Source organism: Eschscholzia californica, unplaced genomic scaffold (assembly GCF_041429995.1).
Source record: "Eschscholzia californica isolate CP2 unplaced genomic scaffold, dmEscCali1.0.p SCAF_2, whole genome shotgun sequence".
In the NCBI taxonomy this organism is placed as follows: domain Eukaryota; kingdom Viridiplantae; phylum Streptophyta; class Magnoliopsida; order Ranunculales; family Papaveraceae; genus Eschscholzia; species Eschscholzia californica.
In genome coordinates this window covers 24,310,252-24,331,480 of record NW_028238309.1, presented here as the reverse complement: position 1 = coordinate 24,331,480, position 21,229 = coordinate 24,310,252, and the positions used below count along the sequence as shown (strand labels likewise).

The 21,229-nt window shown below is 37.4% G+C and overlaps 2 protein-coding genes and 1 long non-coding RNA gene across 3 annotated transcripts; all 3 read left to right on the top strand.

The window, feature by feature from the left end:
• The first annotated feature begins 4,517 nt into the window (after positions 1-4,517).
• Positions 4,518-7,083, top strand: LOC147557068 (uncharacterized). The gene is made up of 3 exons (XR_015233844.1): positions 4,518-4,674; positions 5,672-5,737; positions 6,808-7,083. It is a non-coding gene; the product is annotated as an uncharacterized LOC147557068 (long non-coding RNA).
• Positions 7,084-12,062: 4,979 nt separating this feature from the next.
• LOC147557067 (PKS-NRPS hybrid synthetase cheA-like) lies at positions 12,063-13,331 on the top strand. The gene has a single exon (XM_086658744.1). The coding sequence runs from the start codon at positions 12,063-12,065 to the stop codon at positions 13,329-13,331; it is 1,269 nt and encodes a 422-aa protein (XP_086514870.1).
• A 6-nt stretch (positions 13,332-13,337) lies between these two features.
• LOC147557066 (uncharacterized) lies at positions 13,338-13,982 on the top strand. Its single transcript, XM_086658743.1, has one exon. It carries the CDS (start codon positions 13,338-13,340, stop codon positions 13,980-13,982), a length of 645 nt encoding a protein of 214 aa, XP_086514869.1.
• Positions 13,983-21,229: the final 7,247 nt, after the last annotated feature.

Sequence of the window (21,229 nt, the reverse complement as noted above, 5' to 3'; positions counted from 1 at the left end):
TTCTTCTCTAGCTAGTTACTGTTTAATAACCACTAATCTATTACAGCTTACTACTTTTTTTTCTATTGAAATCATCTGTTTATTATTTATTACTATTAGGTTTGTTTCTTCAGTTTTTGTTATAAAGAAAAAGAAGAAGACCAGCAGGGATTAGTTAAATCTCAAAGATCGAATTGGACAAGTACAAATTTCTTGGTAACGAGATTGTACAAAAATTTTCTACCATCAAGATCTTGAAATCATACTTGAGAAAGACTATGTTGAAGGATAGCCTAAATAGGTTAGCTTTGCTTACTTTTGAAAGCGTATTCTTAGACAAAATTGACTATTAAAGTTTAATTGACGATTTTGCTTAGATAATGTGAGGAGAAAAAAATTTCAAACAAAGACATTAATTTGTAATTATTTAGTTCAGAATACAACATTGAGATTCAATTCGCCGATGAAATATTATTTTTATGGTTATAAATTTTATGTTTATTATTTTGTGTAAAAAAATTAGACATGTAAAAGGCCCCCTTAATATTTTGGCACCAGACCCCCAATTTTTCAGCCACGCCACTGATTGTAAGACCTCTGCTTTTGTCCTGAAATAGTGAAGGGAGGTCACCAGGCTTGAGTCCCGACATGGGAAGGTAAATCCGCATCAGCTTCGGAACCTGAGCCCTAATTTTCCTTAAGAAACAAAACAGGGAGGTTGGCAGAAGTATGTTTTGCAGTTTGAGCACCACTCTGCCCTATCAGCTACACGAAAGGATAGAATGTAGAATATCAACTTGCCTTATCCCAAGATATGATCATACCCACTATGATCGGAAGGCTAGATAACACCAAATGTCATTTTATTATCAGTGTCGTTTTTATCTAGCAACTTGCAGAGCCTTGAAGTTGGCTCACCAAATTTTGACACGATTAACATTTTGGATACTACTAATTTAGCTACCATGGCCTGGAGATTTGATGTGACGACAAAATAACTGCAAATTGTTTACAGCATTGCAAGATTCGGTGTGGTAAAAATGATGTTCCTGAAGTAAAAGTTGGTCAAGCAGAAGAAGATATCCAAGGATTTACTTATGTCATTTTTAATTTACACTATAAAATGTGAGGGTCGTTGAACATCTTTTGAGTTATCCTAATCAGAATGATGCAGTTATGAAATTACGTACAGGCGAAGAAATTATTTAGTTTCTACTAATTGATGAGATTGATCTTGAACCAGATGATAAGCGTCACCAAATGTGTCATCAAAAGAGTCCTTTCAAACATAAGTTACCATACAAAATTACTTGCTATAACACGAGCAAAATATTCCAGAAATTGTGCATGCATTACAAAAAGTTAAGAATAGGACGCGTTTTAGTTGAAGGAAAAATTAAACAACTTTAGATGTTTTTCTTTTAGAATAAATGACTTCTCGTATGAACATTATTTGATTTGAAGAAATTTTCGTTTATATATATATATATATAGGAAATTTAGTGATTTATCTATTTATGTTTACATGGGGCCTGCAAGGAGTCAAAAACTTTTATTTGTTAATGCATTTATCAAGGTTATTTATTTAGCCCCGTTGCCCATGACGGTAACGGAGATCATTTATTGAGGTTATACTTTAAATGTTATAGAGCGAACGATTTTTAGAAAGAAAAAATTTTAGGAAGAAAATAAAATCATGTAGTTATATTATCTCAAAGAGCTTTTGTAGTGACAGGGAAGAGAGGTGGTGGATATACAAGGGAATGGGATAGGCGTGTCACAGGTGCCACAACACTGGACCCCCTCAAACAATATGTAATTATGAAAGAATCAAGAACTAACTTATGTATAATGTTTAAAAGTCTAAATCATCACAAGAACTTGGTTGTAACTTGGTTGGTCTTGTTAGAATAATTCATACTATTATACATGCATATAACCAAATACAAATACCATACAATATGACATGTATAATCTAAACTAGAGATGTTCTCCAAAAGATTCAAAGAGACAAACTTAATCACAGAAGCGTACCTTGATCCATAGCTTGAAGATGGTTGGGTAGGGTTGATCTTCCACTTGGTTCTTCTTCTCTTTAGAATCTCTCTTGTGATGAAGGGATTTCACACTTAACCAAAATTGTAGAGATTATGGAAGTAGCCCAAATGGGGACCATAACCCCGATTTATAGACTTTTATTTCTAATTTGGCCCCTCATCAAATTAGAAATCACTTGATGGTCTCTACACGTTTATTCCATGACACTTTGATACCTACTGGTCAAGTCATTCCATATTAGACCACTTTACGACTTGACAATTTACTGAGATAGCCATACACATGTCTATACATATGTGAGCCCACATATGTTGGAATTTCTTCCAACAGTCTCCCACTTGGGCCACATATGCTATTTAGAAATGTGTACACCTTATGAGCTCAAAATGTGTTATCAAATATTAGGTATCCCAAACAATCTGGTCCATCAGTTGTGCTAGTACGGGATTAAAGGGACTTTCGTGACATTCAATCGTCACTAAATCCATAAGTAGTCACACATACCAACATAACCAAATGACATAGATCAATCATGGACGCGTAGCATGGAAATTACATGCAATGTGATCTTACCATGTCTATTTCCAACTGGTCCTACCAAAACTTTATTGAGATCGACCTTAACATAATATCACTGAGTGTAAAATAACTGAATACCTTATTTCTGCAGAAAATATCCAAAACATAGAGCAATGTCTAAATAACACCAAACCATATGTGTACAAACTCCCACTAAACCTTATTACCATATAGTGATATAACACCAATGAGAACAATGTTCTCATTAAACACCTTCGGTGTTAATCCCTCAGTTAGCGGATCCGCAATAATGGAGTTTGTCTTAATATGCTCTATAAGAAACCCACTCTATGTTCTTTTATTCACAACCGCGAACTTTATATTTTAGTTCTCATTGTTGTTAATATGAAACAGATGCAAAATAATTGTCACAATATGACTTTAATGGTATTTTAATACCCTTAGAATGACATTTTTAGTGACAAAATACTGCAATCTTAATCCAAAATTGGATGTCTTAAAACTACTACAAGTTCTATTACATGATCCAAAAGAAGCTATGAGTGTTTAATTAACACTCTTCCGAACATAGCTCTTTCAGTAAATAAACGAATGTAGCCTTTACTGATTTTGTTATTATTTGCATCCACTATAGTCGGAATCAAATGCTTTATGACCTCCCAGAGGATCCGACTTCTTGTATGTGAGCATATAATCTTTATTTCTCTGTTAGTATCTGAAAAACCCTTTTGGCTGCTTTCCAGTGATCCATTCCAGGATTACTTAAATATTTGTCTAACATACCGACAATGAATGCTATATCTGGACGTGTACAAACTTGAGCATACATTAGATTCCCAACTGCTGAAGCATGAGGAATCTGTTGCATTTCATTAATTTCTAGATTGGTTTGAGGGCACTGATTACAACTTGTTGAAATTTGTAGTACCACTGACGGGAAGTCTGTTTGAGCCCATAGATGGATTTCTTTAATTTGCAAACCATATTCTTTGGATTACCATATACAAAGTTTTCGGGTTGCACCATATATATTGTTTCATCAATGTCTCCAGAAACACCGTTTTGACATCCATTTGATGTAACTCAAGGTCAAAATTTGCTACAAGTCCCATAATTATCCTAAAAGAGTCTTTCCAATAAACTGGAGAGAAAGTCTTTTTATAGTCCACGCCTTCCTTTTGAATGAAGCCTTTAGCCACAAGACGAGCCTTATATCTCTCCACATTACCTTTCGAATCCCTTTTTGTTTTAAAAATCCATTTGCAACCAATGGGTTTCTTACCTTCAGGTAATGAGACAAGATCCCAAACTTGATTGTCTTGCATTGATTTGTATTCTTCATTCATGGCGTTGATCCATTTTTCAGAGTTAGAATCCTACATGGCTTGACGAAAGTTTATTGGATCATCTTCTGTCAATCCACCAGTGTCCTCATGTTCTTGAAGATATACTACGTAATCATCCGGAATAGCATTTCTCCTCTCTCTGCTGGATCTACTTAAGGCACTTCCTCTTGAGGTTGTTGAGTTTGTCCTTCAGGAACAACTTCCTGAACTGGAGTCGGGAGTTGTTCAACATTGTCTTCTAAGGGTTCCAAATCTCCTTCTTCGACAATCGTACACATGAAGATTGATACACTGTCAGAAGTAGTAGTAGGGATCACAACCGATTCCTCCTCAAAGACAATGTCTCTGACCTTATTTCTCCCCCCAAACTCAACATCCTCAAAAAATACTGCAGTTCCCGTCTCAAAAATAGACTTTTGTGGCATCCCATGTTTTTAAAGTTAGTTGAGGGACTATTTGACATTTGGGTCAAATCAAAAGAGGGGCTAAATCAGCAAAGAGTGCAATTTGGGGGGTATTTTGCAATACGGCCAAATGCAGGGACTTAATTGAAATTTCGGCTATTTGGGGGAAAACTCAGAACCGACTTCTCTTGCATTCTTTCTCTGTTCGATTTTCATGAGAGGGTTAGGGTTTGAGTGGAAGAAAGTCGAAAACCAAGTGATTTGGGTTGATTTTCAAGGAGAATATCTTGTTTTTGTTGAATTAATGTGTTGGGAAATGATTGGAGCTAGTCTTTATGGATAATTTGGTAAGTAAAATTCCCTTTCTCTCTCTAGACCGAATTTCTTTTGAATTTGGTTGATGAAATCTTGTTTCTACTTCGAATTTATATTAGTTTGCGATTAAATCATGAACAAGTAGAGTAAGAACAACTAAATCAAGAAAGAAATTATGGTTTTTATGATTTTATTGGCTTGTTCTTAAATTCTAGGGTTTGGGGTTTATGGAATTTTGGGTTTTCACGATTCATATAGTTCTAGGGTTTATATGGTTGGAAATAAAGTAATTTTGATATATAAGTAACTTTAGAGAAATTATTTGATATAATTTGTCGATCGATCGATTGCCAACTCGAGGGACTGAATTCAGTCTACTGTCCGAGCCTTTCTGGGCTTTATATGTTACTTGGATGGACTTTTTTGAAACACGAAAGTCGTAGATTAGGATGTTAGATTTCCGAAATGGTATGGTACAACTCGATTCGATGTCGGAAGAGAGAGTTACGACTGTTTTACCAAACAGCGCGGTATTCAGCAAATATGAAATCTGCTTACTGTTTTACTGTTTTAGCTGGTGATCGAGATATCGAATGTTGTTTGAGTCTTCTTGAATATTGTAGCTCGTCTTGTGAAGATTCCAGAAAGGTATGGTACAAGTCGTTTCGATCTCGGACGATGGCTGTTTTAACGAATAATGCGCAGTTAGGAAAATTCTGCTTTGTTGTTGTCCGTATTTTATGAATTTCAAAGGCGACTCACTTGGATTTTGAGGAATACATTTAATAACTAAATGTTAGGGACATAAGTAAGTTCAAACACTGATTGGTGGACCCTAAGTGGGCATGGTATGAAAGATAGAAGATCGATCGAAATTCGGTTAAGTCGAAGTCTTCCAAAGTTATTGTTTTGTTTTTATGTTATGAGTTTTTATTGTTTTGTTTTATTTATCGTTTTTGTCGTGCAAGGTTCTTCGTTTAGAACCTAATGTTTCTATTCGGTGTTTTTGGTTATTCTTCCTTATCCCAGAGTATGCGAATGAGGAGGAATAAGGTCGTCTGGTAGGCGGGAGGTCTTTGGTGAGCAAGGACTGAGGTAGGGGTTCTGAATCTTTTATCCAGCATGTTTTTATAGATAATGAAATGTGATAGGTCCTATAGTTATATATGCACCATTATAACTAGAGTTTGGGTAGCATGAAACTCGATTTTAAGTGATGAATTAAAATATGCTTGAAATGTTTTGATGCGATATGAGAAATGTTTTCGAACTGATTTTACGATGATTGTGAACTACTGAGGATTTTCTTGTATGTACCCGACTGCGGATTATGTCAACCTACGGGCACGTAGCCATTGAGGGTAGGATGACATGTGGACACGGTTGTGACCCGTGTGAGACCGGTGAGGTGGGCGACACTAGTCATGAGACCTGTGGGAGTAGAGCGCTTCACTTGCTCGCCATTAATGCTCGTGCCTCCAGCTCGAGGCTCAGGGTCGTACACCCTGACTGCTCGCTTGGGAGGTGACATTGATTGGGAATGCCTATGCTTTGTGTGCGATATGGCTATTGGTTGTTCCACTTCCGTGTTTGATAAGATAATGAATCGAATATGAATATTGGTTTTGATAAATGAATGAAACTGATTTTAAAAGATCGCATTAGATGCATGACAGGGTACCGAAGAGAATGAGGTTCAGGTCCTTCCATGGTAATTGGGGGACGGCTCTCTTATTCGAACTCGGTGATCAGAAAAACGTATTTAGATACTTAAGGTATATATGTATCATGAGGTAAACTCTTCAATGATTGCGGAGTCCCTTAGTGGGAGAGAGGCTTACCGGCTAGGGGTAAGTTTCTTTCTCGAGGAGACGTAGTGCATTAGCTAGTGCCTAAATGGGCTGGTACTATCTAACGCACTCTAGGCTCTCCTGAGGAACTCTCCTCTTATTGGGAGCGCACCATGGGTGGGCAGCTAATCACTGTTATTGCTTGCTAGATTAAGGAAAATGGTTTTGTATATAGTATATATGGTAACTGGTTTGATAACTCGTTTTGTCATGATGTTTACAACTTATTAAAAGAACTTTTGAAAACGTGATGGGTTTTGGATTGGTCTTCTACCAGAATAACTCGTGTCGGTGAGTATTCTGACCCCCTACCAGTTGTTAGTGTGCAGGTGCTTGGTTGTAGCCTCGAGGCGGAGTTGTATTCCAGCCAGTGATCTTGTCTAATGTTGCGTCGTTTTCTTTGGTTTTTGCTTATATGGTTTTTCGTTATTTCCAAGTTATGTATTTATTGCAGAAACCAAACTCTAAAATGTATATATATAACACATAGAGTTGTTTATAGGTTGTATCGTTGTGTAAGAGGCTTTTATAGTTCTTTTTGTGGTTCGGGTTTCGACTCGAAACTGAGTTGAGTTTGTTTAGCTTCCGCTTTAGTTAATTTTTCTTGTATATGCGAATGTATGGTTTGCATGACAGGTTTTACAGGTACGACAGGTTCGATTTACAGAGGAGACTTTGCCGGATTTTTGTCTCGTCTGTGAATTGTTGGGGCGTGGTCGTGTCTATTTTGGGACACGGGGCATCACAACTTTCTTGTGGGATCATAAAATTTGTAGCCCCTAGATCGCTCCGAGTATCCAATAAAGTAGCTGCTTATTGTTTTGGAGTCCAACTTCTTTTCATTCGGCCTATAAAGCCTTGCCTCAGATGGACATCCCCACATATGTAAATGCTTTAGACTTGGCTTTCGCCCAGTCCAAAGTTCATAAGGTGTTTTAGCAACTGCTTTAGATGGTACTCTATTAAGGATGTAAGCTGTTGTCTTTAATGCTTCTCCCCAGAGTGACTCTGGTAAGGTAGAATGACTGATCATACTCCTTACCATATCCTTAAGAGTATGATTTCGCCGTTTCAGCTACACCATTCATGCTAGGAGAACCTGGCATGGTGTACTGTGGAACGATTCCGCATTCCTCTAGGAAGTTAGCAAATGGCCCTTGGCGTTGTTCATCTGAACCTTCATATCTGCCGTAGTATTCACCACCACGATCAGATCTAACGACTTTTATTTTTGCATTGAGTTGATTTTGAACTTCAGCTTTAAAACCTCTGAACACGTTTAAGGAATCAGACTTTTCATGAATGATATATAAGTAACCCTATCGAGAGAAATCGTCTATGAATAACATGAAATATCGTTGACCATTCCAAAAAGCCGAAGGGAATGGCCCACATATATCATTATGAATCAATTCTAAGACGCCTGAAGCTCGAGTGGCACCTAATCTCTTATGTTTGGTCTATTTGTCTTTTATGCACTCTACACAGACATCTAAGTCTGAGAAGTCAAGTGAATCCAAAATACCTTCTGACACCAACCCTTTGAGTCTATTTTTAGATATATGACCCAAACGCTTATGCCATAATTTTGCTGAATTCACTTCAGTAATCTTTCAATTCGTACCCCGTGTTTCCACGTGCAAGGTTTCATTATATGAGTCAATAGTGTCAAGCAAGTATAGCTTATCATAAGCACTTAGAGAACCAGTACCACAATTAAAGAAAGACTAAACTGATTGTTTCCAAATGAACAATGATAACCGGATTTGTCCAAAACAGAAACTGAAACCAAATTCCGTCTGAATGACGGTACAACAAAAGTGTCTTTCAAATCCAAATAAAATCCAATTCCTAATAATATCCTGAAATGACCTCTACCGCCTGCCCGTCTCCCACATAGATGTATCTTTCACCATCAATTGGCTTTCGGTAGCTCAGACAACCCTGCATAGAAACACTAATGTGAGTATATGCACCTGAATCTAACCACCACGTGTTTCTAGGTACTGAAGATAAATTAACTTCAGAACAGACCAAAGTAAAGAACATACCCTTCTTGGCACGCCAAGTAGCATACTCGGTACATTCTTTCTTCATATGCCCAGGTTTTCCGCAAAAGAAACAACCGTTTTCTTCCTTAGGCTTGTTTTGCTCTAGACCCTTAGCAGCTTCATTATCCTTATTCCTTTTCTTGCCCTTCCCTTTTGAGGTACTGGCCAAATGAGCACTTTCAGAGTTCTCATGTTTCACTCTTTCCTCTTCTTGCACACAGTTCGAAATGAGCTCATTAAGATTCCACTTCTCCTTCTGGCAGCTCGAGCTTCAGTGCCTTAAGTTTGGTAGCTATATGAGACATCTTTATGATGTACTCCCTTATGTTTCCCTTGCCTTTATACCTCATAGAAGTCAGGTACGCCGCACTTTCAGAGTTCTCATGTTTCACTCTTTCCTCTTCTTGCACACAGTTCGAAATGAGCTCATTAAGATTCCACTTCTCCTTCTGGCAGCTCGAACTTCAGTGCCTTAAGTTTGGTAGCTATATGAGACATCTTCATGATGTACTCCCTTATGTTTCCCTTGCCTTTATACCTCATAGAAGTCAGGTACGCCAAAAGCGTTCCTGTTTCTGCCTTATCGTTCTTTTCATACCTTTTTCCGATTTCGGCAAGGAAATCAATGGCCTTAGTTACCTCAGCAGAGATTACGCCTCGAAAAGCTTCTGGAATGTCGCGCTTAATAATCATGAGACTCACGCGATTGGAGCGATCCCACCTCTCATAGTGTCTTATTTCATCAGGTGAACTATCATCCGTAAGAGGGGCGGGTTGCTCCACCCTAAGTGCAAGATCCAGATCCATGCAGCCCAGAACGATCAGAACGCTGTCTTTCCAGTACTTAAAGTTATTCCCATTGAGAATGGGAATGTTGTTAGCATTCATTGGTATATTTGCAGCAACTACACAGAAAATAGACATAATAAATTTACATGTTCACATCATAACTAAAGTGAGATTTAAAATTTAAACAACAACTAGATACATATATAGCAGAATACCGAGCACAACATTAGCATCAAGTCTTTGGACAGTAATACTAATTTGTAAGTGGTATCTCTGTTGCAGTAATCAAATATAGACGATAAATCCTGTCAAACAATAAGTTTATCTTTGAACCAACTCATTATTCACATGGACACCTTACAATCATCTCACATTTATCACCGCATGTGTATATGTAGTTCGGCCAAATATTAAACTACCTTTGGGTCGACTTAATACCCGCATGAATTTACATACTCACGACTTACTCCAACATTGTCATTGAACTAATCTACATAAAAGAGGTCACTTTCATGACATTTTACTTCAATTAGTTCTATCAAATGTCGGATATTATTTGAGGGATGTATCAGTTATCAGTTGTTTAAATTTTACAAAATAAATATCCAAAAAGAACCTCAATTAGGTCTCTATTTGACCCAGTCAGATCTGTCTGACTCAATAAGTCAGACCAGTCTAACACACTAAATGTCATGTCTGACTCAGATCTGTCTGACTCGGATCTATCTAACTCAGATATGTCTGACTCGGTCGAGTTAGATCTGAATCAGAAATGTCTGACTCGGTCGAGTCAGATCTGAGTCAGCACTGTCTGACTCGGTCGAGTCAGGTCTGACTGACTCGTTCAAGTCAGATTTCTGGCTGACCAGTCAGTTGGTCTGGTCAGACCAACTGACTGGACCGCCCACGTTCCAATTAATAAGGAACGTGGGCACTTTCCATCCTCACTTTAAAGTGGGGCGTTACTAACAATAGTAACCCCACTTTAAGGGAGATTTTAAAAGGCCTCCCCGTTTTTGTTAAAAGGCCTCCCCATGGTTTCGTTGACTTAGTAAAACACGTTTGACTTAGCTTGGTTAAAGGGCCCCCTCTTTGAATGGGTGAAAAAAACCCCCTTTAAGGGTGTATTTCACCCACATTAACATTTTAGTTGTTAATTATTAAACTTCCTAAAACCCAAATCCCTAGAAACCCAAATCCCTAGAAATTCCGCTCTTATATTCTTCTTCCCTCTTCTTCCACCGGAATTGTCAACATCACCGGCGACCATCATCAACGGGGAAAGTTCATCGGAGTTGTTCAACAATCTCACATTGTTGTTGCACTCCTAAACCACTTCTCTATCCCTTTCTAAACTCTTAAACCACCATGGATGAAGCAAGTTTCAACAGTTTTGGAGAAACATCAAAGGATCCTAAATCATCAATTTTTGGACAAGATTCAGTCTCCCAAGAGGTAGATGAACATATCCTAACACTTTTTTCCAAGTTGTATGATATATTCGTTGGTTGTATGAAAATTTTTTGGTTGTTGAACACGGAGGGTATTTTCGGTCTAGTACAACCGAATTTATGCCATTTTACGGCTCGAGTCCGCCGAAAATATGCACAGTAGCTACTGTGCAAAAATTCGGTGGGGTCGAGCCGAAAAATGTCAATAAATTCGGTTCGTGCCCACCGAATTTATGCACAGTAGCTACTGTGCATATTTTCGGCGGACTCGAGCCGTAAAGTAATACATAAAACGGTGGTCTCGGGCCGTTTTGACTAAAATTCTCTTTTTTCCTTATAGGGCTTTGCTGTTGTGGCTTCTTCTCAACTTCCATCTCAAATTACTACAGACACTTGGGATTTTGGAGGTTCTAATACACAAGAAAGGTGGCATGATGCAGTCGAAGAAAACGAAGCATCATCGGAATTTGGATGTCTTAAAATTGTAAATCGTGAATGTGGAGAAGAAGAACCCAACCTTGAAGTTCCAGATAAAAAAGAAGAAAATCAAGAAGAAAACAGACCATATGAAGGTTTTGTCAGCATTGATGTTAGTGAGTATTTTCGAACTGAACAAGTGTTTGAAACGAGAGACGAGTTAGTTAAATGGGCAAAAGAAATTGGTATAAAAAACAAGATGGTTGTTATGATTGGTAAGTCTGCTGCGCGGAAAGGTGGTAAAAAACCGAAGATGGATTTACGATGTGAAAGAAGTGGAGAGTATCGTTCTCATCTTAAGGCAGAAATAATTCCTAAAACAAAAGAACCGTCCACCAAAAAGAGAAAAACGAGTACTAAGAAATGCAATTGCCCCTTCAAGTTAAAAGGAATACCGATAGACGGAGACAAGTGGAAGGTGGAAGTTGTGTGTGGGATCCATAATCATGAACTTGCAGTGACCTTAATTGGGCATGCATATGCCAATAGATTGAATAATGAAGAAAAGGCTTTTGTTGAAGAACTATATCAATGTGGTACAAAACCACGACAAATTCTTTCTCAAATAAAGAAAAAATTCAACGATAATACCTCGACAATGCGTACCATATACAACGAAAGGATACGAATCCGACATAGTCAACAAGAAGGTAGAACTCCTATGCAACAATTGATGAAATTGTTAGTTCAACACAATTATGTTTATTGGCATTCAATGAAGAAGGAAACAGGGGAGATTACTAACTTATTTTGGGCACACCCGGAATCTATCCAATTGCTGAAGTGCTTCCACACGGTATTAATGCTTGATTGTACATACAAAACAAACCGATACGGGAAACCATTGCTTGAGATTGTTGGGATGACTTCGACTATGAAATCATTCACCGCGGCTATGGTTTTTATGGATGGAGAGGCAGAACATCTATACACTTGGGCTTTGAATCGTTTGAGGACATTATTTCCTCCTAACTCTATGCCGAAGGTATTTTTGACTGATCGGGAACAAGCATTAATCAATGCAATAGGTGAAGTCTTCCCACATGCAGATCGTTTATTATGTACTTTCCATATAGATAAGTGTGTGGTTGGAAAGGTTAAACCACACTTGAAAAACAAACCATTCCGAAAGTTCATGTCAATGTTTCGACTAATCATGTTTGCGGAAACCGAGGCGGATTATAATCGCGCTGTTGAAGATTTCGTCACAACGTGGTCGAAGAGTAACGCCATTGATGTTATTTATGTTCAGAAGACTTGGTTGCCACTTAGGGAACATTTTGTAACGGCATGGACCGATAATGTGATGCATTTGGGTAATACTACAACGAATAGGGTTGAAGGTGCACATGCGAAGCTGAAAAGAAACTTGGATACATCCGAGGGTAACTTCGTCACATGTTGGGAATCTATACATTCAATGACTGAGACAGAGATTGTTGCGATTAAAGCTACATTCGAGAAAAGTCGTACATCAGTGAAGATGTCTCATCAAATCAACGCCTTTAGGGAACTCAGGGGTTATGTCTCACACAATGCACTTGACCTGTTGGCAGATGAGGTGGAGCGGGCAAAAACTATAGGAATTGATTCAAATTTGTGTGGATGTGTGTATAGGTCTGTGTATGGTCTCCCTTGTGCTCACGAGATGGAAATCATTATGAGACGCGGTGAGGTGATATCTTTGTCACTCATTGACCCACAATGGACTAAACTCTCAATTATTCCTACTCCTGAGGTATATAACGAACTTCAGAGTTCTTACGAATTAGGATTGTTGTACTCTATGTGGGATATGTCGACCGGTCCTGAGAGAAAAGCCATATTAGAAAGGTTGAGGAGTATTGTTTGTCCTTCAATGACATCCATGACAGAACCTTTGGCAAAATTGAAAACCCGAGGAGCCCCAAAGAAACCAAGAAACAGAAAAGAGAAGGAAGCAGCCATATCTACTAAGAGAGATCCTTCTCGTTGGGAGTATGCACAATGTATTCCGGAAACATCGGTTCCATCGGTTAAAAGTGCACGGAAAGCCAAAAGGAGATCTCGCGGTAGTGGTGATTCATTTTAACGTCTAATGCCTGAGGTGATTTATCCGTTTATCAGTACTATTACAAACTTTCCAGGAGACGGTCATTGTGGTTTTAGAGCCGTCGCTCTTGGTCTCGGGTATCCCTCGGAGGTAGGTTGGATTGAGATCCGAAAAGGTGTTCTTAATGAACTCGAAACACGTCCAGAGTTATACAAAGCCATGTCTGGGTCTTTTTATGACCAATTGTTGGTTTCAACCAACAATTTTGATATACCAGTTGAACATGAGTTTTGGTATACTCACGGAGAGACGAGTTATTTAATTGCCACTCATTTTAATATAATGTTGATTCATTTGGCGAAATATGATTCAACGACATTTTTACCTTTAATCACCGGTCCACCAACACCATCTTCCGAAGGTTTGTCTCAACCACATACAATGGTATGCATTGGTTATGTAAACAATTGTCATTTCCTTAATGTTAAGCTACAAAACGAAACTATACTTCCTCCGATTGCTAGGCAATGGTCTCGATACGCTACTTCAGATGCAAGAAGGTGGTTGACTATTTGCGAACATAAAATTGACAGTGGCGATAATTTCAATCCGCAATTGGAAGAAACTCCATCAAGTATAAAGAAGGAAGGGGACACATCATCGAATGCAATAGCAATAGATATGGAATGAAAACTTAGTTGAAGTTGTTTTTTTTTAGTACTAACTGTTAGTTGAAGTTGTTTTTTTTTTTAAACGTAAAATTTTTTGATCAAAGGTAAAGTTTTACTTTTTAAAATAAGAACGGCTCGAGCCGATAATTTCAGTACCTACTGTGCAAAAAAACGGTGGGCTCGAGCCGTTTATGTTGCTAAAAACGGCTCGAGCCCACCGTATTTTTGCACAGTACCTACTGTGCAAAAAACGGTGGGGCCGTGCCATTTTTAGCAACATAAACGGCTCGAGCCCACCGAAAAGTTGTATCTCTCTCTCTTTTGGCACATATCTCTCTCTCGGAGTTTTGTATCTCTCTCTCTCTTTTGTATCTCTCTCTCTCTTTTGGCACATATCTCTCTCTCTCCGAGTTTTGTATCTCTCTCTCTCTTTTGTATCTCTCTCTCTTTTGGCACATATCTCTCTCTCTCTCTCGGAGTTTTGTATCTCTCTCTCTCTCTTTTGTATCTCTCTCTCTTTTGGCACATATCTCTCTCTCTCGGAGTTTTGTATCTCTCTCTCTCTCTCTCTCTCTCTCTCTTTTGGCACATATCAAAATATAACATTTCAACCATATAAAAAACCAACCGTTTTAACATATCAAAAGATAAAGTATCTAAAGCCGTTCAAATTATAAAAGTATCCGACATCATTCAAAAGTTTCCGACATAGGTCTCAAAATATAAAAGTATCTAAAGCCGTTCTAGGTCTTCCTCCTGCCCACGGCCTTTGTTTTTGTCCTCTTCCTTTTATTTTCTTCCTGAACCCTCTGGGGTGCCTCTGGAAGTTGCTCCTCCCTCAATACTTGGTGAAGAATTTCCTTTCCTGCATCCACCCCAGACAAATCTAGTGCAGCAAGGGCATGCCGAATACCCTCTCTCTGAAAAAAAAATCAAGTCTGTTAACATGTATTTCCATCAATACTAAATAAAGTAGATTACATGCTTTATGTGTACTTACGTAGTAAGCAATCGAACCGAGTGAGCTTTGTGCTTGGTTCGTCTTCCGATGGTTTGGGTTTTGGACCTTCGGGTGTGAAATTCGACTAAACCACTCAGCATATTTATCATCGACCTCCCAAGCCGAACTAACCCGTTGCGACCTATCTTTCTCGTTGAGGACATGATGTTCCCAATTCTCCCAATACCATGTATGTTCTCCATAATCCTTTGCTTCACTCCTTCTCTTCTTTGTTGCTCTCATGGGGGCAGACGGAATATGTTGAACCACACCAAATTGCCTCAACACCCTTTCGGGTTGATACGGCTCGGCAATATCATCAAATACGATACAGCCGCTGTAGAAGGCGTATAGTGGGGGAGATGACTCACCAATGCCCATGAGTCTATATGGGTCCCAAATAACCTAAATAACACAATTATTATACTAGATGCTCATTCAATGTCAAATTAACATGCAAAATACCATAGTATATAGAATTTTACCTCTCGCTCCTCTAAATCGTCGATCATCTCTCGGAGGTTAACCAGTCTGTCATCTAGATTTCCATGTGCATCATGCTCCGTCCATCTACCCATCAGAGGCAAATCCGGCCTAATGTCGAAATCCTTTTTCAAATCCGACAGACCAAGCTTAAAGTGCTCGTCAATCCATGCCTAAACAAGAAAACAATTATTACTACCAAGAAGATAGACTCCTAAATTAATCAACTTATAATAATGTGAGAAATACCTGGAGGAGGGGCAGATAACCCGCCATTTGTCCACCCTTAGTGGAAGCATGACCGAGCTGCCTATAAAGATAAGAAAGCACAGCCGTGCCCCACGAATATTTAGGGACCTTCGTCAAGTCCATCAAATATGTAAAGTAGCAAACAGGCACCTTCGAACCACTCTTGTCACAAAAAAGAGTCGAGCCCATAAGATGGAGAAGGTACCCTCTGACGCAAAAGTCTTTCTTCCGTGCGTCATCTTTGTCTAAGCTACCCGAACAGATTTCCCTCAACCACAACATTCGGACACTCTTGCACTTAGTCGTCTTCAATTCTGCTTCCGCAGCCTCAGGTGTCACCCTTAAACCTTTCACCAGAAGTGCGCATTCATTTACATGATCATTATCAAGATGAACCGAGTGACCTGTAATCTGAAGTCCTGTAATACGATGCACATCCTCTAGTGTGATCGTCATTTCTCCAAATGGCATGTGAAAGGTGTTAGTATCTTCATGCCACCTCTCCGTGAAAGCCGTGATAAGAACCCGGTCAAGTTTCTGGTAAGAGTATTTAGCGATTTGCAGAAGTCCTGATGCTTCCACCTTCTCACGAACTACTTTACACTCGAGTTCTATGTCCCAGACATGTTCCTTCTTTGAATCCCGTATACTTTTACTTTCAAGGGCCCCCACTTGCACACCACTTGCGTGATTATGTAGTTTCAAAACAGGACGATCCTACGTAAACAAACATAAAAGTTACGTTTATTGAAAGTTAACAATATATTATTATATTAAACATTGATAAGTGCGAAAAATAGAAAAACATACACGTACCTTGCCATTCCAAATCTGGTATGCAATATGGTTCTCATAGTTCTTGAGAACGCTTCGGTCCGTCGGCCCTCCTGGAAAAGGATCCGCACCTGCTTCACTTGTCGAACCGTCGACAATCTGCTTCCTAGCATCCTCCTTCCTCTTTCTCGCACTTACAGTTTGTGCGACACGTTCAGACATGACTAAAGGTAAAATAGGATATATAAATAAAGTCAAACAACTTGGAAAAAATGGCATTAGAAAGCATAAATAAAGACAACAAAATTTGACCTACTGTGCATATTTTCGGTGGGCTCGAACCGAAAATATGCACAAAATACGGCTCGAGCCGAATTTTGTGCATAAAAACGGTCTGGTTCGACTGAAAATATGTTTGGTGAAGAAAAAATTGGGGGTTTTCTATCTCTACGGTCTGGTACGACCGTATTATGATTTTTAAGCATTAAAATTCTAACTTAAACTAAATTAAACCAAAATCATGAACATCATAACAATTGGGTATGTAAAAATCATGAAAATTCACACATTCAATCCAATCAAAACCCTATTATTAATATAAACCAACTATACTATTGGGTATGTAAAAATCAAACTTTCCCTAAATAAACATCAGAAATAACAAAACCCTATGTGTTATGAAACTATCCCTCCTTCAACAAACCAAAAACCCCTTTGAATAAAAACCCTAAATTCGAACTCAAATCTAGAGCAAGACATATATATATAGAGAGAGAGAAAGATATAAGGAGAGAGAGAGATATACTAACTGTTCCTTGGTACAATGGTGAAGAATGAGAGAGAGGGCGACAGAGATCCAAAGCACGAGAGAGAGAGAGAAGGCGGGAGAGAGAGAGAAGGCGGGAGATAGAAAGAGAGAAGGGATTTTGGAGAAACTGGTTGGGAAGGAGATGGTCAAGGGTTTTAGGGTCAATTTTGGTCTTGGGTTAAGTTTGACCTAACGGCGTTAACTTTGCCGTTAGGTCAAATATAGAAGAGGGAGGTGCTCCTTTGCAGAGGGGGCCCTATAACCAAATGGGTTATAATGAGGGGCGCTTTTAGCGGGGAGGCCTTTTAACAAAAACGGGGGAATTAAATTCCAACCATTTTGTTCTTTCTTTCTTTTCTTTTTTTTTTCTTATAAAAAAAATTATAAATAAACAAAAAAGAAAAAACAGGAATATAACCCAAAAACCATTTTGATCCATATTTTAATGAAAAGTTTAATCTAATGTCAAAAACTTATCAAAATATGTTTATACTAAATCTATAAGACTAATTTTAACCCAAATGTGAAAGATTAATATGGTTCAATCTCATATCAAAAACTTGATTATAAAATAATCTAATGGAACCACATTAAATCAAGATAATTGATCATCTAATTAATCAAACCTAATTTCCATGGGAGATCAAGATAGCCTTAATTTTTATACAACATCAAAATTTTTTGTTCATAATCCGAATCACATACTAAAGACTCATAAAATATCTCAATGAAACTTAAGATTGGAGTGGCTCATGATACCAATTGTTAGAATAATTCATACTATTATACATGCATATAACCAAATACAAATACCATACAATATGACATGTATAATCTAAACTAGACATGTTCTCCAAGAGATTCAAAGAGATAAACTTAATCACGGAAGCGTACCTTGATCATAGCTTGAAGATGGTTGGGTAGGGTTGATCTTCCATTTGGTTCTTCTTCTCTTTAGAATCTCTCTTGTGATGAAGGGATTTCACACTTAACCAAAATTGTAGAGATTAGGAAAGTAGCTCAAATGGGGACCATAACCCCTATTTATAGACTTTTATTTCTAATTTGGCCCCTCATCAAATTAGAATTCACTTAATGGTCTTTACACGTTTATTCCATGACACTTTGATACCTACTGGTCAAGTCAATCCATATTAGACCACTTTACGACTTGACAATTTACTGAGATAGCCATACACATGTCTATACATATGTGAGCCCACATATGTTGGAATTTCTTCCAACAGGTCTAACACCTTGCTTTAAAGGCATGAGGTGATGAGTTCAATACTCTTTCATTATATTTTTTTCCTTCCCAAATAGTCACTTTCCAAGTACTCAATTACAAGTACTTTAGGTTAATGAATATACAGCTTGAGTTATAAATCCATCTCTGCAGTCGACCCAGAAAATGTTGACTCTAAAAATTAAAAATGAATTGGAGGTCCAACATGGTAGACATAACAGAAATATCCTCCTTCGCGCCTTTTAGTGTTTTAAAGATAGAAACTACAAATGAAGCGTAAATGAATGATGATATGTTCGATTTCTTTCCCAATCTGATCTCTCTTTTGGTGAAAATGGCATCAATTAATGATGAACTAACTAATGGTAAAATTTTGATTCCAATTTATAATTGATGGGTTGTAGTTTTCAAATAAAAATGGAAGAAGACAATTTTATTTGATATTCTAGTCCGTATTATTATTTTCTACTTATAACATATTACGAGCAACTATGTTGTAAGGTTTGCTCATAACACATTATGACGAAAAGCAAAATATAGTTTAGGAAGAAAAACAGTTTTGTGAACAAGTTAAAGAACAACCTAATATTTTTCCACATAACGCATTATAATTGTTCATAATATGTTATGAGTGCTCGAAAAGAAGTTTGAAATAAAACAGTTCATAATACATTATAAACAATCATAATGCATTTTGAGAATTCATTGAATTTCACAAATGGAAGGGTATTTTGGTTTGAAAAATATTGGTTTTAGACCTATTGTCTTATGGATTTTTATGTCCAATAATTTTGGTTAATACTTAAATTAGTCTTAAAATTTTGGACAACCACCCAATTTTTGGTCGAGGAAAGACTAGTTACCTATTCCGGCATTAAATAGATTTTAGGACCATTTTTCTTGATGATTATGTAAATTGGAATTTAATCATTATTATTTTGTTTTTCTTTTTCTCTTTCGATAATATTTCTAATGTAGAATTTATTTTTATTTTTTTTCGTGAAAGAATGTAATTCGCCTAATTAATTTTTTTGTTATAAGTATTTTGGAGCACTAAATAAATAATTAATTCACATGTTCATCCACATTCATATTATATATATAAACTGAGTGTTTTATATATAAAAACTTTATGTAATCCAAACACAATTTTTTGTTTACTAAAAAATCAAATAATTATCGTATAACTATCCCAAATAAAATTATGCATCAGCCCTTGTGTGTGCGTTTGAGGCATAATGGTGGTGGTGGTGGTGATTGGAGTGGTTGTGAGTGAAAAAAAATAACTCGGTCAAAGTAAATTGACCAAGTCAAGTGATATGTGAGACGTGATATGTGACACGTGATATGTGACACGTGATATGTGAGACTTGATATGTGAGACGTGATATGTGAGACGTGATATGTGAGACGTGATATGTGAGATGTGATATCTGATATGTGAGATGTGAGTGTTAGAAGGAGAATGTTGTTTGGTCCAAAAAATTTTGGAGTAAAATAATATGCTCAAATAACAGTTTATACCAAAGTAATATCACCAAATGTCAGTTAAATATTTGTCTACCCACGTGGGTGACGTTATATTTTCTCGTAGTACTGAAATTACCCCTCCATATATATTTTTCTTAAAACAAAATATATTATAAAGCCAAATTGATATGGATTGCGCTGACTTGTAGGTTCAATTCTTACTAATAAATCAAAATATGTAAATATAGAGAGAGACTTAGTGATGAAGAACTACATGTGTAACGCCTGCTTCAGAATGTTTTCCAGAGTACTAGTCAAAATACCCAACTATTCACACATAACCTAAACCCCATGACCACTCTCTCGAAAAAGAGAGGCTCGACATGTACAACTAAATTGTATGAAACGGTGCAGAACAGGTTAAACTTTTGAATTTTCAAAAGTTAGGTGATTTGGATATTGGTTTGTGCTTTTCACATAACTAGCATTAAAATGTTGTAAATCTGTGGTAATTTATTTGGTTGTAGAAATAGACTTTCCCCTCAGATGAACCAAATAATTTGGTTATAGAAATAGACTTTCTTCTAAGATGAACTTAAGAAATTTTGTTGTAGAAATAGTCTTTCTCCTAAGATGAATGCGGGATTATGGTTGTAGAAATAGGCACTCCTTAAATGAACTTAGGAAGCCGCAAACAAAAATGACGTTCATGTGACTTTATTGATTTTTTCGATGATTAAAAGGTCATAAAATATAGTACCTCTAAAACCACATCTTCACCAATTCTACACAGTGAAGTGAGATTTTCCTTGAAGCACCTAATATACACTTTCGGTACGAGAAATCTTCAATTGTTCTTCTATCTTCTATTGCCAAGGGAAAGAATAAAGATTTCTCGTGCTTTAGATGGTAGGTGACCTTTATGTTTTGTTGATCAATGATAGGCCCCAAAAAGGGTTTATACCCACAAGTATACGGGGTCAAGTAATAATAATCCGATAAGAGCGGAGTCGATCCTCAAGGATAAGTAACTTTCCTTTAAACCTAGAATTTTACCCCATTTCATTAAATTGATTCTGATCTTGAAAAGGATGAAACAATAACAAACTAAAGAGGAGGAGAGCAAGATGAGAAAAGATCTACGAATCCACCATATTAAATCACTTTCTAACACATGCAATTAATCGACTAAACCTCTTTCGTTATAACTCGAAATTTAATATAATGAACTATTTA